The 25215-nt window shown below is 34.9% G+C and overlaps 1 protein-coding gene across 8 annotated transcripts; it reads right to left on the reverse strand.

The window, feature by feature from the left end:
• Window positions 1–1293: 1293 nt before the first annotated feature.
• On the reverse strand, window positions 1294–24871 carry LOC114245007 (uncharacterized). Of its 8 annotated transcripts, none has more exons than XM_089735795.1 (16): window positions 24721–24871; window positions 23365–23434; window positions 15808–15902; window positions 13814–13915; window positions 13042–13154; window positions 12375–12510; window positions 12003–12131; window positions 11252–11414; window positions 9804–9962; window positions 9347–9432; window positions 8850–9008; window positions 7685–7792; window positions 6900–7011; window positions 6217–6404; window positions 4531–4683; window positions 1294–3297 (listed from the first exon to the last, which is right to left on the reverse strand). In XM_089735795.1, exons 1-16 carry the CDS (start codon window positions 24760–24762, stop codon window positions 3283–3285), a joined length of 1830 nt encoding a protein of 609 aa, XP_089591921.1. In that variant the 5' UTR covers window positions 24763–24871; the 3' UTR covers window positions 1294–3282. The 8 variants fall into 8 exon arrangements, with proteins under 8 accessions (XP_089591921.1, XP_089591920.1, XP_089591916.1 ...); XM_089735794.1 differs by having other exon boundaries at window positions 7685–7795; XM_089735790.1 differs by having other exon boundaries at window positions 23281–23434.
• Window positions 24872–25215: the final 344 nt, after the last annotated feature.

Genomic DNA, 25215 nt, shown 5'->3' on the forward strand with positions numbered 1-25215 from the left:
AGGCCGCTCGCGACACCGCCCTCATATATAATAACCAATTCCGTCATGTTCACTCCAAACATACGTTTTTTTTTTTTATTGCTTATATAGGTGGAAGAGCTCTTTTTTTTATAGCTTAGATGAGTGGACGAGCTCATAGTCCACCTGGTGTTAAGTGGTTACTGGAGCCCATAAACATCCACAACGTAAATGCGCCACCCACCTTGAGATATACGTTCTAAGGTCTCAGTATAGTCACAACGGCTGCCCCGCCCTTCCAGCCGAAACGCATTACTGCTTCACGGCAGAAATAGGCAGAGTAGTGGTACCTACCCGTGCGGACTCACAAGAGGTCCTAAGTACCACCAGTAATTTACACAAATTATAATTTTGCGGGTTTCATTTTTATTACACGATCATTGCCGAATGAAGAAACTAAACTATTCAAGAGGAGACTAGGCCTGGAGGCCGCGCGAGGCCGCCAGCGGCGACGCCGGCCGCTGCCATTCCGGTGTGACTCGGCTCTTAAGATACTTACGTATCTGTACTATATTTAGGTCGTCGTGAAGATCTACATTCCTCACATACCACGGTGCTCCGACGGCTATCCTGCAGAAACGGGATTGGTTGACCTGGATATTTTTTTCCTACCTATGCTGATAGCCTTGAGAGCCTATTTCAGCTTCGCACTAACGCGTGAGCTCACGGGGCTCAAACCGAAGTGTTGCTAACACTGACCCTAACAAGAGTAATGCTTCGTAGAATCTAGAACCGGATCGGAATCGCGACCCACTGAGAAGATCCGGCGAGAAAATGTAGTATCTGTTCTTTTCAGCTTAATATCTGAAAGTTCCCTCATTGACCTGGAAAGAATTGATGTGTACGGGCCGCGTGAGCGAACACACTTGCATAGGTCATGACAGAACGTATTAAGTTTTATAAAGCATCACCTTGTTACGAAGGGACAATTTACTTTGCTTGCAGATCATAGGGTAGAGTCGACCAAGTAGGAACGCGGCTCGGTCGCGTACTTACCTAATGAGGCTCGAATGTCATCGCCCTGCTTAAGCACATACCCTTAGAAGCCCGCGGTATGGGCTGGCTAAAGATTTTTATGGCGGGAATGAAGTTACTGCACCTAATTGGTGACGAGAAATGCGCCACGTAGGGCACCGGTGACCAACATGGCAGTCCAAGGGTTAAAAATTAGTTTGCACACCCAATAAAACATGATAACTACGTAATTACATCAAGTTTGCCAGCATCGATTTTTTTTTTAATGCAAAGGCGGTTTATGGAATAAAAGAAACAATATCAAACTTTTATTTATTTTTATTATCTATATCCAATTGTAAAAGGGGGAACCAGTCACTCTATCACTCCGTGTCACTACGTTGCTACAGATCTCAGCCATTTACACATTTATAAAGAAAAAACATCAACCGAAATTACGTTTAAAAATTCACAAATACACATTTAATGTTGATTACAAACTAACTTAAACACTATTCGGTTTGAACAAAACGGGAGGCGTCATCATCACGTCAAAACAACATGTTTGGACGTTTTTTCTTCATAATAACGATAGTATTGGCGATAGAATAAGGACCGTACGCGATTCATATCAATGTATGTCTTAACGATACAAAACATTGATAGAAATCGTTGTTTTCAATGCGTTTTAAAACAGAGATGGTCGAACGGAAAGATCTGTGTTTGTAAACGCATTTATTAGCGTCTCGTTGTGCTCAAACCCGACTTATACGTTACTGCTCATCCACGGCAATGCGACGGCCACAAATATAAAAATGCAGTGAGAGCACCTACTTACTGTTGAAGCGAAACAAAGGGCTGTTTTGAAAACTAATGATCTGGCAGTTACACGATCGTATTCGGAATTTAAATAATTCAACTGTCATTCGGCTCGTTTCTATTGAACTCGGAAAGTTTTTTTTTTATTGCCCTTGTAGGCAGACGAGCAGACGAGCATACGGCCCACCGGACGGTGAGTGGTTACCGTCGCCCATGGACTCCAGAAATGCCAGGGGCAGAGTCAAGCCGCTGCCTACCACCACCCGATTCTAGGTGGAGTTCATAGTCACCACGATCGAATGCCCCATCCCCACTCTAGGGACACAAGTTCCAACTTGAGGGTATCCGGTGTTACTCTATGAATGAACATCTTAACAACTTTTGTGAGAAAATTAATTGCTGTCTTTCTGAAACGATACTACTTCTGGTAATTTTTTTACTTACATTACTTTACTATTCTATTGCACTATTTTCTTCATTCAATTAACAAGGCTCATTTGAACACAATGCTTAGTTATGCTAACTTATACCAACAAAAATGTACAATTTAGAAATTCATTTTAATAATCAAATAATCAAAAATGCGTTTATTTGGCAAATACTTAATACTTTCCCACAAATTCGAGTTGCACACAGGAAACAAAGTCTGAGCCATAACATTCCGTGTTACCAATATTAACAAGCTTCAAATAGTCCTGTTTATTTTAATGTGAATTTACAAACAGCCCTATTAAGATAACCATGCAAATTATGTGTATTTATTTACACATCTTAAATTTACATCTTAATTCGATAGCTAGACAGACCTCTCGCGATAGTGTCAGACTGCGTGAAATATTCTAAATACGATGAAAAGGAAACCAAAGTTACTTCCGAAATCACAAACAGATTAAAAGATGAAACGCAATGTTTATCATTAAAATCAGACCGTAATAAGAAAATACAACTTTTATATTTAGTACAATTTTGAAAAATATCACTTTATCGTGTAAATTACATTATTATAATTTCTACTTTTTATTTAATTATGTAGTGGATTATTTTATGTCTTATACATATTTTTTATAATGACGTACAGTTACCGATATTTAATTCGTAATAACGAAGAAAAAAAAAACCATTTTTTGTCGTTTACGTCATGTTAATTTTACCAAAAAAAATATTTTAGGAAAACAATTACTTTTCAACAAATTAAAAAAAAAACAGGCACAGTAAAAATAAAGCATCCCTTACACATCTAAAATTGTTTAATTTTAAACTTAGTCTAAGGGAATTATATACCTATAACATAAAATTACAACCCATGCTGCGTCGAACTGAATACATAAAAAGTATTGTATTAAAAAAATTAAAGTTCGTATCAACAAAAAAGAACGTTTAGAATATTAATGTGTAAAAACTGCGTCGACGCCAGTACGGGATCAATTAATCTAATTTTCGTTTGGAGTGGTGTTTCTTACTAGATGTGTAGGATGCGGCCGGGCTCGTCGCTCACGATGATATAAGCTGAAAAAAACAGTCCTTAAGAATCCTCAATAATCATGTTATAAAATTAATTAAATACAGATGTCTCATTTTCGAAAATTCATTTCATCAATATATCGAGCAGAAGTTACAATATATGGGCCAATCAATACTCATAATCCAATAAAACAATTAGAAAGTATATATTTTAATTTATTGTAAATAAAATCCAATTTAAAGTGTTATTGGTACATGAAAAACAGTATTCAATTTATAAATATTTGTAAAACAAAAACTTGAGGAAAACATGCAAAAAAAAATAAGCAAAAAAGTCTACCTTGTAAAGTAAAGCGGGTGTCTATCCGTTCCACTTCATTTTATTGTTTTTTTTTTTTATTATTATTTTTAATTAAACTTTTATTTTCATAATATATTATTATTGTAATAATATATAACTATGTCCTTTATAAACTATAGGTATACTATGTAGACATCTACACTGCTCCCTTAACTCCTAACATCTTAAATACACTGCAACAAACAAAACAAAATAAAAATAAATAAAGTTTTCAAACATGCATATTATGTGATAGCGAATGACATCTAGGTCATATGGAACAATTAAATTAAATATAGATTTATATGTTTAGCTATAATTCAAAAGACAATGAGTAAACCTTGTTCGATTACCATAGAAACCTATTGTAACTGCAATAGCTCTGACCCAGCACTGTACATTTATGATATAAACATGCAAAACAATAATAATTTGACAAAGTTTGAATGGTCGACAATAAAGCATGTGTGCCGTGAGAGGTTGTGTAATAATAATAATATAACTCTTTATTTAACACCACATGTACAGAGTAAACTTAAAAAATAAATAATAGACGTAAAACAAATAATAAACTTAAAAAACATTAATTGGCAGCCTTATCGCTAAAAGCGATCTCTTCCAGGCAACCTTGCAGGGGGAGGAATTAGCAAACTGGACGGTGCTATATCGTAATAAACTTAAATAAAAATATATACTTATATATACATGTGAAAAATAAATACAATATAAGATAGACTTACATATAAAAATAAATATTAGAGCCAAATTATTGTGTTAGGTAGTGCGATTTTAATCTGAACTTGAAAATTTCCGGCGAGGACGATTGTTTGATGCTTAAGGGTAGTGTATTCCATAAACGGACTGTTTCAATCGTAAAGGAATGGTCATAAAATGACGTCCCGTGAGCCGGAAACTTCAGCATTAAATTCTGTACTGACCGACTTGACCGTGGCCTTGATGAAGTCCTTCTTGTGCGCGAGGTCAAAGTCCGGGTAGTGGCTGTAGACCTGCTTGCAAACAGTCTTCATAGTGATCTGCTCGAGGTTCGCGCCCTCCAGGATTTGCTTCACGTACTTCTTTATCTCTTCATCCTGTAAACATCATATTTGAGGCCATCAGCGCAAAAGTGGCCTAAGCATATATATTTTTATTGCTTGGATGGATGGACGAGCTCACAGCCCACCTGGTGTTATATGGTTACTGGAGCCTATAGACATCTACAACGTAAATGCGCTACCCACCTTGAGATATAAGTTCTACAGTCTCAGTATAGTTACAACGGCTGCCCCACCCTTCAAACCGAAACGCATTACTGCTTCACGGCAGAAATAGGCAGGTTGTTGGTGTGCCGATGCGGCCTCACAAGAGGTCCTACCACCAGTAATTACGCAAATTATAATTTTGCGGGTTTGATTTTTATTACACGATGTTATTCCTTCACCGTGGAAGTCAATCGTGAAAATTTGGTGAGTATGTATTTCATCAGAAAAATTGGTACCCGCCTGCGGGATTCGAACACCGTTGCATCGCTACATACGAATGCACCGAACGTCTTATCCTTTAGGCCATGACTTGTTAAAATATCATAGTTAGTATGGAGATAAAGAGGTTTGAATTTAATTTTACACTGCTTCGTAAGCAGTAATGATACTCGGAAAAATGTTTACAATCTGTTGTCCGTTTGGTAAAACCGCAGATAGGCCGGTTTTCAATGCAAATTTTATGTTTTAAACGAATTGCAATATAAAAGCGCGAATATGAAAAATTGTGGGTTAGGCCAGTTTTGCGCTGACGGCCTCATTTGTAGTTTTACAAGAACCTCGTATTCACTGAAACCTTGATCTTCAATTGCTCCAGCTAGACTGGATGACTTAGTACACTAGTTACAAGCGCTAGAGTGGTAAGTCCGTATTTTATTATCAATATATAATATCGATCTAATATGACTTATTGTAAACTAGGACGTAATATATGTAGTTTCATTAGTAATGTAAATTATGTATCATGTTTTTACCTAAATTATGTCAGAATATTTGCGTTAAGCAGGAGTTAAGCTGTTCAGTTACTAGATAGTTTCAAGTCATCTCAGTAATACACATAATATATTTTCAATGCCCACTGAAGTACCCTTTTTAAGCACTAAAATGTTTTGTTAAAGTTTTTCCATAAAAATAGAACAATCAATGGAACACACAAATATTGAGGGTAAAAGATGCAAGGTGCAAGTTCATATATTGCGAATTTAAACTTTACAGATTTAAATTATTAATTTCTTATACCTACTTTTAAGTTTTAATTATAGCAAATCACCTTTTAGGATAATTATTTTCAATTACATTTTTTCATTTTAATTACCCATTTAATAACCCTTAATTCTGCCGTGCAGTAGTAATGAGTTTCGGTTTGAAGGGTGGGGCAGCCGTTGTAACCATACTGAGACCATAGAACTTATATCTCTAGATGGATGGCGCATTTACGTTGTAAACGGGCTCCAGTAACCACTTAATACCAGGTGGGCTGTGAGCTCGTCCACTCATCTAAACAATAAAAAATAAATGCTATTTTCAGATAATGATAAACACAGTCCATGAATCACTATTTTCGACATAGAAATAAAATCTTACAGTAGGCGGTCGTTTAGCCTTCTTGTCGGTCGGCGCGTCCGAGTCGTCTCCGCTCTCGTCGTCGCTGGCCTCCTCCTCGTCTTCGTCCTCCTCGCTTCCGTCGCCAGACTCTTCGTCGGACGAAGCCTTCTTCCCCTTCTTGGCTGGCCGACCTGCTGCGGCTTTACCAGCTACTGCTTTCTTTTTGGCTAAATACAAATATTTTTACTGTGGTTAATTAAGCAAGATTTAAATATATTATTCTTCTTTAAAGTCACATCAATCAGTCTAAATGACGGAAAATCGCCTTAGATGGTATGGCCATATCATGAGACGGGACGAAGATCATGTGGTGAAGGTCGCATTGGGCTTGCCAGAACAAACAAAGGGTAGAGGCCGCCCGCTATCGACCTAGTGGTCAAACATCGAAAAAATACGTTAAAAAAGCCCAATTGCCAAAAACGACAACCCAGGACAGATCAGCCTGGCGCCGTAGAGTGAGGAGACCCGACCCCAGATAACGGGAACAGGGACGGATAGTAGTAGTATAAATATATTATTCTTCAAACAATTTATATGTGTGGATAATAAAACGTAAAAGTACTAAGACAGCCGCTACTGATAGGGGCAGGCGACTTTAGAACAGTATGATCAATCAAGGCCACTAAAAATATAGCATTCTAATATTTATATAAACTCATTACCAGGTGGCGTAGGTGCTTTCCGTTTTACGGGCGTTGCTTTAGAATTCTTTGCGACCGGACCCTTGCGTCCCTTAGCTACCACCGATGGCCGTCCTCGCTTCGCTTTAGGCTCCTACAAAACAAAACAAATCTATATTACCTTTCCTTATTCTGTCGCCTAATACGCCCAGGACAAGACTTTCGAAACATCGACCTACATCTTCGATTTGTACCACCCGTTGAAATCAATATTAAATATAGTAAATTCACTGATCAGTGTATTGAATGTAGGTTCAAACTTATTGACTATATTTTATTAATTACTTCAGGTAATTTTGACATGAGTATTAAAGAAAATTCCCTAAAAAGATATTTTGCTTCTATTACGACCCACCTAAATTTAATTTTACTGGTGGTGGCAGGACGTATTGTGAATCCGAACGGGTCGGTACCACCACCCTGCCTATTTCAGTGAAGCAGTAATGCGTTTCGGTTTGAAGGGTGGGGCAGCCATTGTACTGTAAAAACTGAGACTTTATAACTCATGCCTCAAGGTGGGTGACGGCATTTACGTTATAGGTCTATGGGTTCCGGTAACCACTTAACATCAGGTGGGCCGTGAGCTCGTCCAAGTAACAAAGCAATAAAAAATAAATAAAGCGATTACCTTAGCCGTAGAGTTTAAAGCACGTCCTACCACAAGTACCTAATATAATATGGATTTATGGGCATAATTATAGAATTCCGCCTGCAAAGTTATCCTTTTGATCGTATAGTGCTGATAAACATATACAAAAGCCCCTTACATCTGATTCCTCTCCGTCGCTACCGGACTCTGCGTCGCTTTCACTCTCAGATTTTTCACTTTCCTCGTCGCTTTCGGACTTTGCTCGTCTGCCGCGACTCGGTTTAGCCTGCTTATAAACAAATTTAATTGTTAAATAATTATAAGTGTCTATTAAAAGCGCCTTGTTTTCGAAAGCGAAGATATGGTACCACTTACTATGTTAGTGGTACAATATCTTCGGTGTAGTGCGGATATAGTGCGGATGGCGTCAAGAGCATGTAATATATATTGGGTGAAGATGTTTTCCAGTCAGATCACAACTGATTCCACTTATAGTTAACAACTATTATATTAACAATACTGAATGAAATTATCTTTTTATGATTGAGGTAAATTTTTCGGTTTAAGTTCACATTTATAATTTATTTATTTATTTTTTATTTATAAATTGTTTTTCGACAAATTTTCTGTGTATTTTAAAAGTTCTTAATTCATGGTATTTGATTTAACTGTAATTTGCACAGTATTAAAAATCCGATAAATAACATCGTAGTAGTAGTAGTCGTAGTAGTAGTAGTCCGTAACACGAAAACTGTTAAGTATTCGAACTATCGGAATTCTTAAAATGAAAATATCTAAATAAAATAAAAAAATTAAAAGTGGTTTCACTTTGTTTAAGACTTGCTGAAACTGAAGAAGTCGACTGACCTTTTGACGGGAATGCGAGAAGCGAAGTTTTATGAATTATTTTATTTTGTAAATTTATTCTTTCTTCAGGTTTCAAAGTGTAATAATGGCGGGTAATTGACTCTTATCATTTTTGGAAGTGCACAAATGTGGTAATATGAAACAAAGACGCTGGACATTGCTTCTTAAAAAATTCAATGGAATCTAGTAAATAACCATTATTTTGCTGAAACTTTTTCATCCCATCTCGTTTCTAAATGAAAAATGAAAATTTCATCCCAATTGATTAAAGTATCAAATTAATCAACTTCCTTTCATTTCGCTTCATTTAATTTTTCATATACCGACGTTTATATATGTGGTATAAGAAGCGAATTGCCATAGTTAAAAAAAGAAGAAGTAATCGACAGAATTCTCACGTCAAGTTAACACTTGTTTTGCTTTGTAAAACACTAATGGATCCTGTACCAAAGAGAGTCCTGACTAGAGAGGCTAACCTTTCCTTTCTTCCCCTTGCTGCTGCCCTTCTTGGAGGACCGTTTGGTGGGTTTCCCGGCGGATCGTCTCCGCGGCGCACGTTTCTTCGCGACGCCCTCACCGGCTTCAGGATCAAAGTCCGAATCCGCCTCCTCCGAGCCACTCGGATTGAATGAACCCTACATACATAAGTTTTTTTTAATTATATCAAAACGATCTAAGACAAAAGATTAAGGTATGATAACATACCAATTATCTGATTACACATTCAGTAGTATTATGAATGTCCTCCCGATATATAGATCTAGTGAAGTTATCAGTATTTTTGCTTGTAAAAACTTAATATTTTGACAAAATAACTTGAACAACTTATCTTAAGCACAATACAATTATATTACTATTTCAAAATAATTATTTTGAAATAGTAATATAATTGTTTTTAGTCACAATGAACGATTCTTGCATCTGTAAATTAAATATACCAATCAATGAGTACTATAAAATGTATTCAACTTACGTCTGAATCTTCGGAACCTTCTTTAGTGGGCTTCGGCCCTTTGACTTTCGGTTCTGGATCAGTTTCATATTCTTCATCAGAGTAACCTAAAAATACAATTTTCATTACAATGTGTAGCTTATAAATAAATAAAATAGATTAAATTTTGCAAAATAATGAACAAGTTATGTAGTCTTCATTACAAATCATCATCATTATCATCATTATTATCCTGCCCTTCTTCCAGTCACCTGGGGTTGGCGCAACATGTTTTTTCCTTCCATACTCTTCTATCATATACCATTTCATCGCTCACTCCCCTCTTACCCATATCGTCTTTCACGCAATCCATCCATTTCTTCTTAGGTCTACTTCTTCCGCTATATCCTTCCACATTCATAGTTAACATAAATATATAGCCTAAAAAATTTATCGCGCGTTTCACTTCACAGAGACATAGATAGATAGGATTAGTTACCTCTGTTATGCACCTTGACGGCGGCGGACCTCCGGGGCCGGCCGCCGGGCGTGGAGGTGGGGGCGGGCGGGGGCCGCGCCACGCCGCGCGCGTGCGGACTGTTGGCGGTGGGCTGCTGCAGGAACCCCACCAGCCGCCCCGCCAGCTCCGACGCCGACCCTGTGCACACACACTCGGCATATACTACATGTACGACTATCGTCAGTAAATAACGACGCCAAATCCATTCACTCGTTTGATGAAACCAATTGGAAGACACCTATTATTATTAATTTAATATCAGAATTCTTCACACATCTATCAAGAACATGAAGACCTTCAAGAAACAGTTTTTTTATTATCTTTTTATTTTTTTAAATTACTTCAAAATTCCTTTTTTGTAATTTTCCTATTTACCAATAATAGAAAATAAATTTTAAATTCGTAGAATTTATAATGCAACTGCAAAAAAATCGTCGGTTTTCGCGTTTCGTAGACATAATTAAAACTACTCTTACTATTTAATTTAGGGTTTTTAGTGCATTACATTATTTTCTTATTATTTCAGTTAAAAATGAAACGTAAAGATCTAGAAATATTTAATACTTAGACGTCCGCGACCACGATAACTGTAAAATATTTAAAACGTAATGACAATAAAAACGCTAAATTAAACAGTAAAAGTAGTTTTAATCATGAAAAGATTTCCCTGTCATGACATGTCACAACAATGGTCAATGCGAGCAGAGATCACTATTTATCGTAGGTCGTTACCTATAAGATAAAGGACGATCTACAAACCTACCAAAACAATGAACTACAAGATGTAGGTAAGGTCAAACTTGATATCAAAGCACATACATTTTACCAGCCCTTTGTTGTAAATAGTACCAGTTTTACGGAAGGTTTAATGAAACCGTTTCGCAATTCGAAAAGATTACCGTTTATAAAATCGCGTGAACTAATTTATAGCAACAGACGTATGATTTCTAATAAAAACTAATTATTGTCCTCTGTGCATATCTAAACCGATTTTGATCGTAGTGCGACTCGGTCTTACAAGTTACAGATTTAGAAAATTCATTCGTTTCGTGACCCGCAATCGGAAATCTCACTGTGGTAGAAGAAGCGTTGAAGCGCAAAACCATTTTATTATTATTGACTTATTAAACACAAATACTTCTTATCTTCTTGTCGCGTCTTCATTTTTAAGATAATACACATAATATTTTAATGTTACAACATTCCATTTTGTACAAAGCAAAAATTTATTCTTAACAATCACGAACCAAAAAAATATACTAAATTACAATTCTGATTAGAATCAAAACTTGTATAATTCTAGTTCTACCATTATACTAGAATCACTTTTCGTTCCCAGTGAATAATAAGATTATCTTATATAAGGCTTCCTTGGAAAACTATCTTTATAATCATCATTTGTTTCAGGTGTTATCAAAAAAACTAACCTTTTTTATCCAAATCAAGCATTTCGCACATTGTACGCAACTGTTTGGGTTCCATCTTGGTGGTCTCCTCCAGTTTAGCCTTGTAGTCGGACGAGCCGATCGCCCATTCGTAGCCTTTGAACTTCTTGATGTTGCGTTTAACATTACGATCCAGGCAAAGTTGCTGCACAGAAAGTTACTCATTAATTTAACTAACATTAATTAATGTAATTAGCATTTCTATGTAAGTATATAAGCTTTGACACACAATGTGTTTAATTCAGTAATCATATTATTATGTTTCGATTCAACAACAGTGTTCAACAATATTTTTCTTTTGGTAAATTTGAATTAAAAACTATTTTGTAAAAAAAGCGTGGGGTGCATAATATCAATAATTATAAATATTTTATGAACAGATATGAGCAGAAGGGTTATTTTAATAATATCATGAAAAGCACCCCCCACGCTTTTTTACAATAAAATCATTTTTTCTTACACTATTTTTATTTCATATTTATTAAAATTTATTTTCTATTTTTTAGTTGGATTTTCTATAAAAGCGTATTTTCTTAGTTTTTTTAAACTATTATTTATTTTTCATGTTTTAGTTGAATTAAATATTGAATTGACATCGGTCCTTAATAAGTATACCAAATTTCGAGTTAATCTGACGTTTTGAACGGGGTCAAAATCACGTTCAAAGATTCCGTTACATACTAACATACACACGTCTGAAGCTAATAAAAGCGTATTAAAAATGACAGCTCACCCCATACAAATACTGATGTAGTAGTTTCTGATCTTGGGTCTTGAATCGCGACAACGATACTTCCACATTGCTGATGTGCCCGAGCGGGATACCTTTTCCAGCGGGTAGTGGTACCGGCGGCTCCGTGGGCTAATAACATTTTTAACAATTTGTACAAGCCTAAATCACAACTAATTCAACTTTTAAGATGTAATATACCAAAACTGATAAAGTATATTTGTTTTACCATTTCAACAGATGAATTTAGGAAAGCTGTACTAAATTTTGTTTAGTACCTATTACCAAAATATGCTGTTAACTATTTTAACCATTTAGGTAGGTAATGATTTCTTAAAATGAGATGATACAAATGTATAGAGAATGCACACGAACCTCTCTCTTGGGCTTGGGTTTAGGAGCTTCCTCCTCCTCTTCTTCCTCTTCCTCCTCCTCTTCTTCGTCCTCTTCACCTTCATCATCATCACCTTCATCGTCATCACCCTTTGCTTTTTTTGCCGGCTTCTTTACTCTGCAAAAAAAGACATTGACTAAATTTTTCTTAAATATTGCAAAAAAATATATTAAAGTATGCATGAATAATTCATTTTTTTTAAGTATGATAACAGTACTGGTAAATTGAAAACGTTTTGATGTAGGATGGGATTAACTGTCGAATCAAACATAAAGAAAATGATGTCACTGACATTTTTGTTGGAACTTCCGAGCTGGATACTGGATAGACTTTCTCTGCTCTGTACACACTCCTACATCAACAGTGAGCTTTGTCATACAACAATTCTTAATAGTATTTGCTTTAGCGTATACAGTAATTAGAATAATGAAATAAGAAACATCACACGCCTCAATGTTATAAGACTAGCTCTGTGACCAGTAAGTCTTACTATACTACAACTATATGAACACTACAGTAGAGCAGTATTTATTTATTTTACAATTTCTTTTATTTTCATAACTTTCACATGGATCGATCATCAGTACATTTTGCTAATTAATATGTCTCTTGTCAATATACATTTATTGTTTAATACAAAGTACTCACTTATCCTTGGTTTTCTTGTCCTCCTTTTCATCATCTTCATCTCCTTCCTCTGGTTCCTCCTCCTCCTCTTCCTCTTCTTCTTCTTCGTCATCCTCGTCTTCTTCCTCAGTATCCTACTCATACAAATTTCATTAATTCAATTCTTAGTAGCAAACAAAATCATAAAATCTATTTATTGCAGAAAACTGCATGTTCCAATTGTGAGTTTTCAAACATTGTGATAGATATACCACCTTTTACTGGTGGTAGGACCTCTTGTGAGTTCGCACGGACTAGTACCACAACACTGCTTATTTCTGCCGTGAAGCAGTAATGCGTTGTAGCAGGGGCAGCTGTTGTAACTATACTGAGACCTTAGAAGTTATATCTCAAGGTGGAAGGAGCATTTACATTCTAGATGTCTATGGGCTCCAGTAACCACTTAACACTAGGTGGGCTGTGAGCTCATTCACCCATTTAAGCAATAAAAAAAAAAGAGGAACTACTAACATTAGCTTCATTTTATTGCTGATAAAAATCGCGTGTAGCCCAAAATATTAAGCGAATTAATTAATTATAAATTTATGGATATTCTAAATATCTCATAGTATAGCATTGTATAGCGTTCATAGAAAACGGAGGATTCTATGAAAATTTCCTTTATCAATTCGATCAAAACCGTTTTCCATATGAGTTCTAGGCCCTGTCGGTTCTGTTCCCATGAGAAAATATTACTATCACTACGGATTAAAATGCACTATTCGACAAAGTTGAATGATCGTGAATAATGTACCTCTTTCTTAGGTTTCTTCTTAGGGGGCGCTTTCTTTGGGCCCTTATCATTACTCTTCACATCGTCTTTTTCATCTTCATCGTGTGTCTCACCATTCTCCTCCTAAACACGATATTTTTAATTTTAATCAAAATAATCTACGCTAGCAATTACCGGCTAAGATTAGTTGTCGTTGTGAAGTATGCAGATCTTATTATCTATCTTTTCTATTACCAATTATTATTTCTAATATTATATCAAAAGCCAACAAATATGCTTATTCAAATGCAAATGTATTTATTCTATTATTCCCGAAACCGAAAAAGGAACAAATATTATCCTGTAACTTATATATGTATACATAAAAAGGGAGACACAACAGTTCGGTATCAGATTCTTCTCTGTCTGTCAACCTATTTTCTTTTTTTGTAGTGGCTATACACGAGTTGTCGGTGTTATCAATGAAAAAATAGGAAACAGTTACCATCAATTTCTTTCCACCTTTAAAAAACGAAATGTCAATAACAAAATTAAAGAGGAAATGTATAATAATTTGTATAAAATGAATCTAAATCTTGACGTGTCTGATGTCAGTGACTTGTCGGATTTCGACCAGTGGTCAAACACTACCCACTTAACACTAGTAAGCGTAAAACGATATATGTACATTTGCTGAACTAGGTATAAATAGTGTTGTAACATTTTAAATCTATACTAATAACTATAAAGTTGAAGAGTTTGTTTGTTTGAACGCGCTAATCTCAGGAACTACTGGTCCGATTTGAAATTATTTCAGTGTTAGATAAGCCCATTTATTGAGGAAGGCCATAGGCTATATAACTTCAGGCTAAGACTAATACAAGCGGAGCACCAATAAAGAATGTTTCAAAATCGGGTTTAGAAACGGTTAAAGTTTCGCTAAAATAATATATGACAGAATTGTTTCCCTTTAAAAGATCTAAAAAAAAACCGCCACAGCATATGGGCTGGCTCACTATAACGTTTTTTATGCTAAACAAATTTGTTCTAAAATAAAGCATTATTTGTGAATTATTCCACGCGGACGAAGTCGCTGGCAAAAGCTAGTACTTTATATTTCGTAAGCCCCAATCTTAAGCCAGCTGACATCAGCTGGTTTTGTGGAATGCAAAAATCATTGTTACAACAATTTTCCAATTACAATCAATTTTGATTTTTGCATACTGTGCATTCACTTCATTCGCTCCACAACCTGTGTCAAGTATCATACCTAAAATGTCCGACATATCCATTTTTACATTTTTCAATCAAAAATAATATTTGTATATACATTTTGCATAACATTAACGTATTACTAAATATTCACTGCATCCGGTTCATAACAACATTTGATGCTTGTTACTTCCTCATTCACATTTCTTTAGTGAAAGTTGTCTCTCAAAGAATTTCGCCCGTACACATTTATTAGTTGACCAAATATTATTACCTAGCTCAATTTATACTTTTTTATGTTTAATAATTATATTATTATAATGTTCATAGAACGAAAGTGTGAATGTCCTAAATAATGGATTGAAAACATTAAAGGCAAGTAAGCAATATTGACTGTTTACCATCTTATAGTTAAGTGGGAACAGAGTTTGATGTTTTTGTGTCACACTTGACTCCAGTAATAAATATTGAATAATTAATATTGAATAATTAATTAATTAATAATAAATGTCCGTCTTAGAAAATTAAAAGAAAATCAAGATCTTCCTGTAAAGCAGCAACCTCATTATTGGTCCTTCGCGTTTAATGTTCGTGAGTTTCTGTTTAATGTTCGTGAGTTTCTCGCCGGATCTTCTCAGTGGGTCGCGTTTCCGATCCGGTGGTAGATTCTGCGAGGCACGGCTATTGCTAGGGTTCGTGTTAGCAACGTCGTCAGGTTTGAGCCCCGTGAGCTCACCTACTAGTTAAGGCGACGCTGATATAGCCTCTCAATACTATCAGCTTAGGTAGGATTAAAAAAAATCGTTTTTGAGACTTTTAGTTACCTTTTTAGTATCACTATCGGTTTTATCCTTTTCATCTTTGGAGTCATCACCGCCGGTCTCGTCATCCTTACCGTTGGCTGTCGTCTTTACGTCACCTGCGTAAGAAAGACAACATTTTGTCAAGACAAAAACAAAACTTTGTAAAATATACTTTTACATACTAATACGTACATAAACATTAGTATTTTAATTGCTTATATTGAATATACTTAATCAGCGTATAAATGTTTAGTACTACACGAGCGTATTTGATACTTGAACATATTTGTAAACTAATTACAAAAGAGTATCAAATATGAAGAATGTAATTTGAAAATAAATCTATTTATTTATTTTAAAATTTATATTTACACATATAAGTCATGACAGAAAACCAAGAATTGTAAAGAAACAGAATATATGTATTTGGTTTTGATTTATCATAAATTTTAGCGTTTTTATAATATATTGTGCCGAATTCTTGTAAATTTAATTCAGACTTCTATACTGTACAATAAATTTAAGTGAAAACTATTTAATGTACATTACGATAAAATAACTTACTACTATATTATATAATAATATGTAGTGAAAAAAATGCAATGGTTAAATGCAATTTCTCATTACATTCCCCTATACATTTGATGATACGCTTCGCGATTGTGATAATTTATAAAATATGAATTACAAAAATTACAATTAATTACATAAACTATAGCCCGTTCTACTCTCTGTTGTTAGTGCATAAATAGCATATGATTTCACGATTTTATTTCACCGATAAGTGTCAAAAGTCGATAAGCGTTATCTGAAGTTATACATACATACATACATATATACTGTACATAATATAATTTAATGATAATTAATAAGCACGTGAGATAAGCATATTCGATCTCGCTCCGTTATTTAGTCACATATGATAACGACCTATCTTATTCGAAACCTAAAATTTGCTTGTTTTGATTTAAAGAAATATGTTTTTTTTTTTTGTTAATAAAATAATAATAATCATAATCATAATTTCAGTTCTGATGCTCTTACTGATAAGTTTTCGAACTACATACTGTTTAAGAATTTGATGTTCTCTGATTGCTAAGATGGGTGCACGAGCTTACCGCTCATCGGGTTTTAAATGATATCCGGAGACCATAGCCAGTACTAATTAAATGCCGCCACCCACCTCGAGACATGAGGTTAAGTCTATATTGAATTATAAAACGACTATTAACGCATGGAGGCTTCACGGCAAAACTGGGCACAGTGGTGATTTACCACTATTTTCTACCACTAATTTGTCGAAATAGGAAAACATATTTTTCCTAGTTAGCCAAATTCATACAATTACGGTAACTGTAATCTATATATTAATACGTGAAGCAAAAAGTTTGTATCCTTTTTTACGAAAATTGCGCGGACGGAGGAGTATGAAATTTTTCACTCATAGAGAATATAGAGAAGAAGTGCACAATTCTAATATTTTTTTTTAATAGTGCATAAAAGATACATTAAATCAATAAAGAAAACATTACACACACTGCATACCATGTATTTGAGGCACACACGCATGCATACTATTTATTGTCAAACTTTTGTTCTTGACGTCTGTTGTCAAATTGAAAATAGATTAAATATTGTTTGTCTTTGTTAGTATTTTTTATAGTGTATCATAATAATATACAAACTTACAATTCCAATTAATTGTAGTCGAATTTCGACTACTGCGGGACCTCTAGTAAAAAATAAATAAATAAAAACCCAACGTTCATATGATGCATTTCAATTAATTTAAGCCCAATAAGATTTCGGTATTATGACAAAAGAATTTTAAATTATATAATAGATGGTTCTGACATTGAAAAAGCTTTAATGGATTTTTATTAGTGACGAAATTCTTTCCGCGTTAATATTAGATGAAAGCAGCGTTCAAATAGAGCTTTCATACATCAATGTTACATTTATTGCATGTTTACCTCGAACTGCTAATAATAAAGTTCCTGGTATTATATTAACTGGACATGCTAACAGTTAAATAGGCAACGGGGGAGTTTATCTAACAAATATGATTATATTCATCCTAAGCTCTAGTAAGGCTTATTTAGATTTTTTAGTAATTATTTGTAGATTAATTAATTGTTGAATTTATAGTAGGTAAGACATTTAATGCTTGAATTGATTAGTCCAAACAACTATAAGGGTTCTGGACACTTCAGCGGAAATATTGAATTATGCGGACCGATGGCAGCCACATCCGCGAAAGACAAATTAAATCGCGAACGGAGAGCGCACAATGCACGAGTCTGTGCACTACTTGTGTGATGAACAAACTGAATTTATCATTCTTCCTGGAACATATTTCGTGTTTATTGCGTTTATGAATTTGAAGCTTGGAGCTTTTAAACATGACGGCGGTAATACTCTGTTCGCTATTATATTCATTATGTATCATTCCTTGACCTCATCTTAGGTAGACGTAATGCCAATAAAAAATTAAATTACTTCACAATGTATCTTGGATTTTAAACATGGGATACATATCTCTATATATAAAAATGAATTGCTATTCGTTATTCTCGCTAAAACTCGAGAACGGCTGGACCGATTTGGCTAATTTTGGTCCTGAATTATTCGAGGAAGTCCAGGGAAGGTTTAAAAGGTGAGAAAAAATAAAAAAGCTCGAAATTATCATCCATAACCATTATCTGGTTATGGATGTGCGTATAAACAGCACACTTCAATTTAATCCCAGAAATTAATAATCATTTTTATAGATAGTGTTTGCACAGCTTTATTTTCGTAAATTGTTTAATACATACTTTTATTGCAATTTACATCATTGAAATCGAACAGAGCCATACGACAGGGAAACACAAAGCCACCGTCGCGTCGCTCAAACTATGTCTTATCGGATCCTCCAGGACCACTCTCGGTGGTTTTAAGCTCTTGAAGCACCGCTAATTCTCGTCAAATGAATACGATGAAATTTCGACGTGCAACCTATGTCATAGAAACAACCAGGGCCGGATTTAAACTTAATGCCGCTCCTGGGCCCTGGAAAAAATCCGCCCCAATACTGGAATTCTACTTAAACTTATTTTATTTTTCAAAATTAAAACAACTAATTGATTGCAGAAACGTTATCATATCTTATACATTCCAAAAACATAAATATTTGTTTTTTTTGTTTTAACAATTATAAATTATGCACTAAGGGTCACTCATAAACTATATTACAAAAAAAAAAAACTAATTAAATTTCTTTAATTCTAGAAAATAGAAAAATCGATTATTATTTTAAATGTCCAAGGAAATAAATTGATTAAGTCATTTTGATTACAATTTTTTACCAAAAGCACCAAACTTATAATTCACAAATAATAGGTGAATTGAATTTGTTGAATTATCAATTAAACAGAAAATTATTAATTAATTATATTGAGCAATCTTGATCCCTTAAAAAAATGTATCGCTATCAAAATTTTGCCGCCCTGGGCACTTGCCCCGACTGCCCCCAGTGTAAATCCACCACTGGACACAACGAACTGCGTTTATCGTCGTACGTTTGCACTAGAAGCATTTCTCTATGTTAGAGCTAGTGTTAGCAAATTATCTTAGTTTGAGCCCGTGAACTCTCCTATCCGTCCGCGCGTAGTTATTTATAATAGCCCAGTAGGCTGCCAACGATAAGGTAAGAAAAAATAATCAAAACTTTAAATTAGAATAAAATGCAATATCATTAAAAAAATAAACGTTTAATATAATCAAATATTTTAGTTTCAAACACTACGTCGTGTCCTTGTTGCTTGCTACACATGAGTCACATTGTATTTTTCAAGCTCATCTGTCTGAATTCATTAGTAGCTCAATCGCAGATTTTTATTTTAACATTGTCGGTGGGCACATTTTCAAATAAGTCTTACTAGTCAAATAAGAAGAGTTAAAAAATAGCATACGAGTACCGTGATATCTTCGAATAGATTTGACTCAAACGGCTACGACAATCCTCAATGTCGTGTAGGGTAGGAAATAACTAAAGACGGCAGAACATAAAATATATGGTGAAAGTTTACATAAGTGTTTCTAACGTAGCGATAGGCTACGCACTGGTAAGTATGAATATCCTGCCTTTTTCAGTCAGGAATTGCGTTTTTGAAAAGTGAGACAGTCGTTGTACCATCCAATTGAGATTGAACTTGCGTATCACAACTATTACACTGTATTGTAGTACTTACGCTGCAATCGCCATAGGTAACCCATAGGTCGCGTATGACTGATCGGTGACTACGAGAGCCGGCCGTAAGCTCGTCAGCACTATTAATAAGAAATCTTTCGACTTTTTAGCTTTTTAATTTGAAAATTGGGAAGCCACGTTGATATTTTTAAATTTTAATCGGAATACGCAGAAAGTTAATCGAAAAAGATTCCCTTATAAAGTAAACTATCTTTATTATTTGATTACATCCGTCTACATATTCTAAGTAAATAGAATCTATTACTATTCCGAAACCACGAAAGCAACACCCCAGCCATGATTAGCAAGCGGACGACATAAGCATTAACCACATTAGTACACAATAATGAATTAGTAAGGACTTCACAAAACACCCAAAACTTTTTTATAAATATAGCGAACAAGTCGCACAAACGGTGAGCACGCTTGAACATAATTAAAACTACTTTTATGGTTTAATCTCATTTTTATTTTTATCATTTTATTAATTTCGTTTTCTTTCTAGACCTTAGATGTCAGTTAGACGAAAAATATTATAAAAGAATCGAAGTTTTAATTATGTCTACAACTGTGAGAAAACCGGGAAAATTACTATAATATTCACACTACGTACACACGACTTTCGTGTATGCAATGGCATTACAAAGCGAACTGGACATTTTTAGTTATTAATATAGACGTTTATATCTGTCTTAGACGGGTGAACGAGCACACGGCCCACCTGCTGTTAAGCGGCTACCAGGGTCATAGATATCACTACATAAACGGTGCCACCCGCCTTGAGACATGAGCTTTAAATCTAAATTGTAGTGTAATTGCTGTACCTTCAAATTAGAACACATCACTGCTTCGCGGAAGAAAATAGGAAAGGTATTTACTGGTGGTAGGACCTCTTGTGAGTCCGCGCGGGTAGGTACGACCGCCCTGCTTATTTCTGCCGTGAAGCAGTAATGCGTTTCGGTTTGAAGGGTGGGGCAGCCGTTGTAACTATACTGAGATCTTATATGAGATCTAATGGGTGGCGCATTTACGTTGTAGATGTCCATGGGCTCCAGTAACCACTTAACACCAGGTGGGCTGTGAGCTCGTCCACCCATCTAAGCAATAAAAAAATGTGGAGCCTACCTGTGCGGGCTCACAAAACGGCCCGATCATGATTACGCATTTTTATTCATTACACAATGTCATTTACTTTTATCGTGGATGTCATTAGACAACATTTGTTAGGTACGAATAAATTTTGTGAGAAATGTTTTTACTGTTTGGGGGATTTGAACCACGACATAGTCGTGTCGTTAGATACGTGCTCACCGGACCTCTTATCCCTTGGGCCACGACGATTTCAACACATCGACATTTGGATTTGATTTCCTTCAAACACCAACGTATTTTAATTAAATAGGCTATATTTATCAAATTTTGAGAACCGGTGGCTTATAAATACGTGTTTACTTATTAGACATTAGATTTTACTTATTATGCATTCAGTATGCATTTATGGAAATAGGGCTAATAATAAAATTTTGTAATTGTGTATTTCGTAAATTAAGATTATAAATAGGAACTTATTGTGAATTTGTGAGGGTACAATCATACTTATTTTTATTTACAAAAAAAGAATCGTGCGTTCGAAATATTGTTATTCGAACACAATATTTTCTTTCTAAATATTTACTACAGCTCCTTTGAATTTGCGGAATGAAGATGCCATAATTCGCAATGCTCCGGTAACCCCTTCCGATCTGGTGATCTGACTGACAATGTACTTATCTTCGCCCTTTTATTTAATAGTGAACAAATGTCTATAGCATCTCTTATTGCTTCTGTTTGATAGTACTACGGGACAGAGTATCATGATGCGTATTCTTTGATTTTTTTATTTATTGCTTAGATGGATGGACGAGCTCACAACCCACCTGGTGTTAGGTGGATACTGGAGCCCATAGACATCTACAACGCAAATGTGTCACCCACCTAGGACCCAAGTATAGTTACAAGGGCCGCCCCACCCTTCAAACCGAAACGCATTACTGCTTCACGGCAGAAATAGGCAGGGTGGTGGTACCAACCCGCGCGGACTCACATGAGGTTCTACCACCAGTAAGTAAGTAATTCATTAGAAAAATTGGTACCCGCCTGCGAGATCCGAACACCGGTGCATCGCTAGATACGAATGCACCGGACGTCTTATCCTTTAGGCCACGACGACCTAAAATATATATGATTGACACACCGTTTGACACTAAAGTAATATACAAAATGGAGGAATTATTTTAGAAATAAATTTAGCCGTTTTTTTTTTCAAAAAATCGTGTAAGTTCCATCATAAAATGCACAAAACGAGATTTAAAAAAAATTAATCAGCGTCTTCCTTAACTAAGTAATAACCACGAAAATTGAGTACACTTTTAACAGGCCTCATTGTTATTAGTGGATACCAGACGTTACACTTTAAGTCCACAATAAAACCATTTTGGAGTCCAGTTTTTATTAACTGGTTGTTTTAGTAATCGTTTGGTTTTCCCTAGCATTCGGACATGGATGTTGACATAAAACACTTTTGACAATTTATAATATCAAATAACATTTAAATTTAATTAGAAATCAACTAGAAGAGACAAACACTTGTTGAATGTCACTGTATACTCCTACCACCACCAGTCCAAAATGAGCCAGTTCTGAGAGAAGCTAGAAAACCCCTCTCAGTGGGCTTTTTTTTTTGTCTTATCTTTGTGCTTTTTACTTTAACATTGACCAAAAACTCCAGTATCCGTATATCCATAATTTAATTAAATGACCCAGAATGAAAACCTCAATCATATGTATTGCTGAATCTGCTTAACATTCATACACTTAGCATTTCTATGGAACACCAGCATTTAAAAAACTGAACCAGTCTCTGAGGTACAAGTAGGACAGTTTATAGTCCTATAGTCTGTATTTTTATATATATATAAATATATAGCAACATCTACACAGTCTGTTTGAGCGAAAAGGTATTATTTTTGCAACAATGAAAGGCAAAAAAATGGTTTAATTTAACTATATTTTCATCCATTTTAAATAAGAATTACTTTATTTTTAAAAATAATGTTGGTAACCTGTTAAGACTGGTCCATTTTTTTTTCAAAATGCTCATGTATCTAACACATTAATGAAATATGACAAAAATGAATCATTCGAGCCTGATTTAGGTTAGTTGCCATGTAGATGAACACTGATATGCAAAAACACTGAACGGTCTTTAAGACTTTTTGGGGTACCTTCTATATTCTCTTCTTTTGCATCTGGTTGATCTACATCAGCGTTACCTTGGGCCTCAGAATCTTGGAACCGCAGCGACTCACCCTTCGAGTCCTGGGAAGACTCGTCTTCAGTTGTTTGACCATCGCCAGTACTGGATTTCTTGTCTTCATCCTGTTTAAGAAATCTTACTTAAGAAGCAATTTTATTTTTGAAGAAAATTAAGATTTATTTTTATAGTCTTCGGTCAAATATATTAAAGTCAATGAATAAAGAGAGGCTTTTGAACTCATATATTAAACAGAATTACACACAAAAAAAATCATTTCATGTGAAAAATATAACATTCCATATGAAATTCATTTCGTGATATTAGTTTTTATTTTTATATTGGTAGAATATTTAAAATATAATTCGAAGTTATGGATAGCTCAATATTTGGAAGCCAATGTTTTAACCCAGTTTCAATACTAAAACTATTAAAAGGTCAAATATATTTTGTGCTATATTACTTTAATTACATTTAAATAATATTCTACTTTCAAACAACAAAATTAAATACTTAGAAATGTTGTGAATATTAGCAATAACACAATGCCAAAAACTGCAATTCTACACTATTCTATCGCTTGGCGTTGTTACTTTTGTGCCATGACAATTTCAACCTTATATCTACAGTGTCAAGATATACTTTCTATTCAAATTTGCCTACACTACTGAAGTTATACAGCTGTGTACATATAGATAGATGTATGTGCGATCATAGAAAGGAAGAATCGTGCATGTTGCACCAAATATAGGTGCTTAGCTATATATACTTATTGCCCAATACGCAAAATAACGTTTCCGGATCTGCGAAACACGGTATACGCAATGACCTGTTTAAGATTAGTTGAGAATAATATATCAATTTCATCGGAAAAAATATTTAAGGAGGTCAGCAATAAAGGCCTCGCAAGCTACTTTTATTTACATCGCCGCTCGAGCACCGAGCGTGAATACTGAATAGCGAGCCCGCCAATCGGTGGAACAAAAACATCTCACGCCGCCTAAAAATTTGAATAATCGCAAGAAACTAAATATCAAGGTCAGGCGGAATTCACATCAATGTCATATAGGCAACATCGTGCACATTAACAAAGGCCCTGCAACGAAATGCTAAGGGGCGGGGGTGGTCGAAATATAACAAAACATGAAATTTATTCCATTAGAATCAGTTTCAAGAACCGATCACGTTGGCATATACAGTTTTAATTGCGAAATTTCAACTTTGATCACAACCCTTCGTGGCGTAGTTCCCGCTTTTAGCGGGAAGCGAATGTTCTGTCAGCCATGTTGAGACGCAGGCAAACATTAGTGATATAACACGGAAATAACATCACTTCACTGGTTTAAAAGCTCTCAATAGACGCGCACTAATACAAAGAAAATAAGTGTTGAAACATATTTCACAATTATACCTGATTGTCACTGATTTTTGCTTTATCGGTATCACCCGACATTTTTCCTACGAAGAAATTGAAAGCGAATTCCAAGCGTCTTCAAACACCGGACAACACAAATGCACGCACAACATAGAAAAAAAAACTTGCACGTTTCGTTTTCAGATTTGCAGCGGCTTAAGGCAACAGTTATCGAGTGGCTTCTTGTGCGAAGTAAAATTTAAAATCGATTTATTTTCATTATTTAGTAAAATAAATACTACTAAATGCAGTTGCGCAATATGAGCAGTTTAAAAAAAATCCTTTTCATATTTAATTATTACGATGGGTTATGATTCAATTACCTTAAGTTTAAATATAAAAGACGTCATGTCGATCACAATTTCAACTCTTAATCTAAAATGCAAAAACAAAATAGATCGATATTGATTTTATTAAATATTTTAATCCTAGTGTATGTATTCCTTTTTTGTTCTAGTGATATTTCTAAAAACTCATTGCTTAACATAATTA

Source organism: Bombyx mandarina, chromosome 20 (assembly GCF_030267445.1).
Source record: "Bombyx mandarina strain Sakado chromosome 20, ASM3026744v2".
Classification (NCBI taxonomy): domain Eukaryota; kingdom Metazoa; phylum Arthropoda; class Insecta; order Lepidoptera; family Bombycidae; genus Bombyx; species Bombyx mandarina.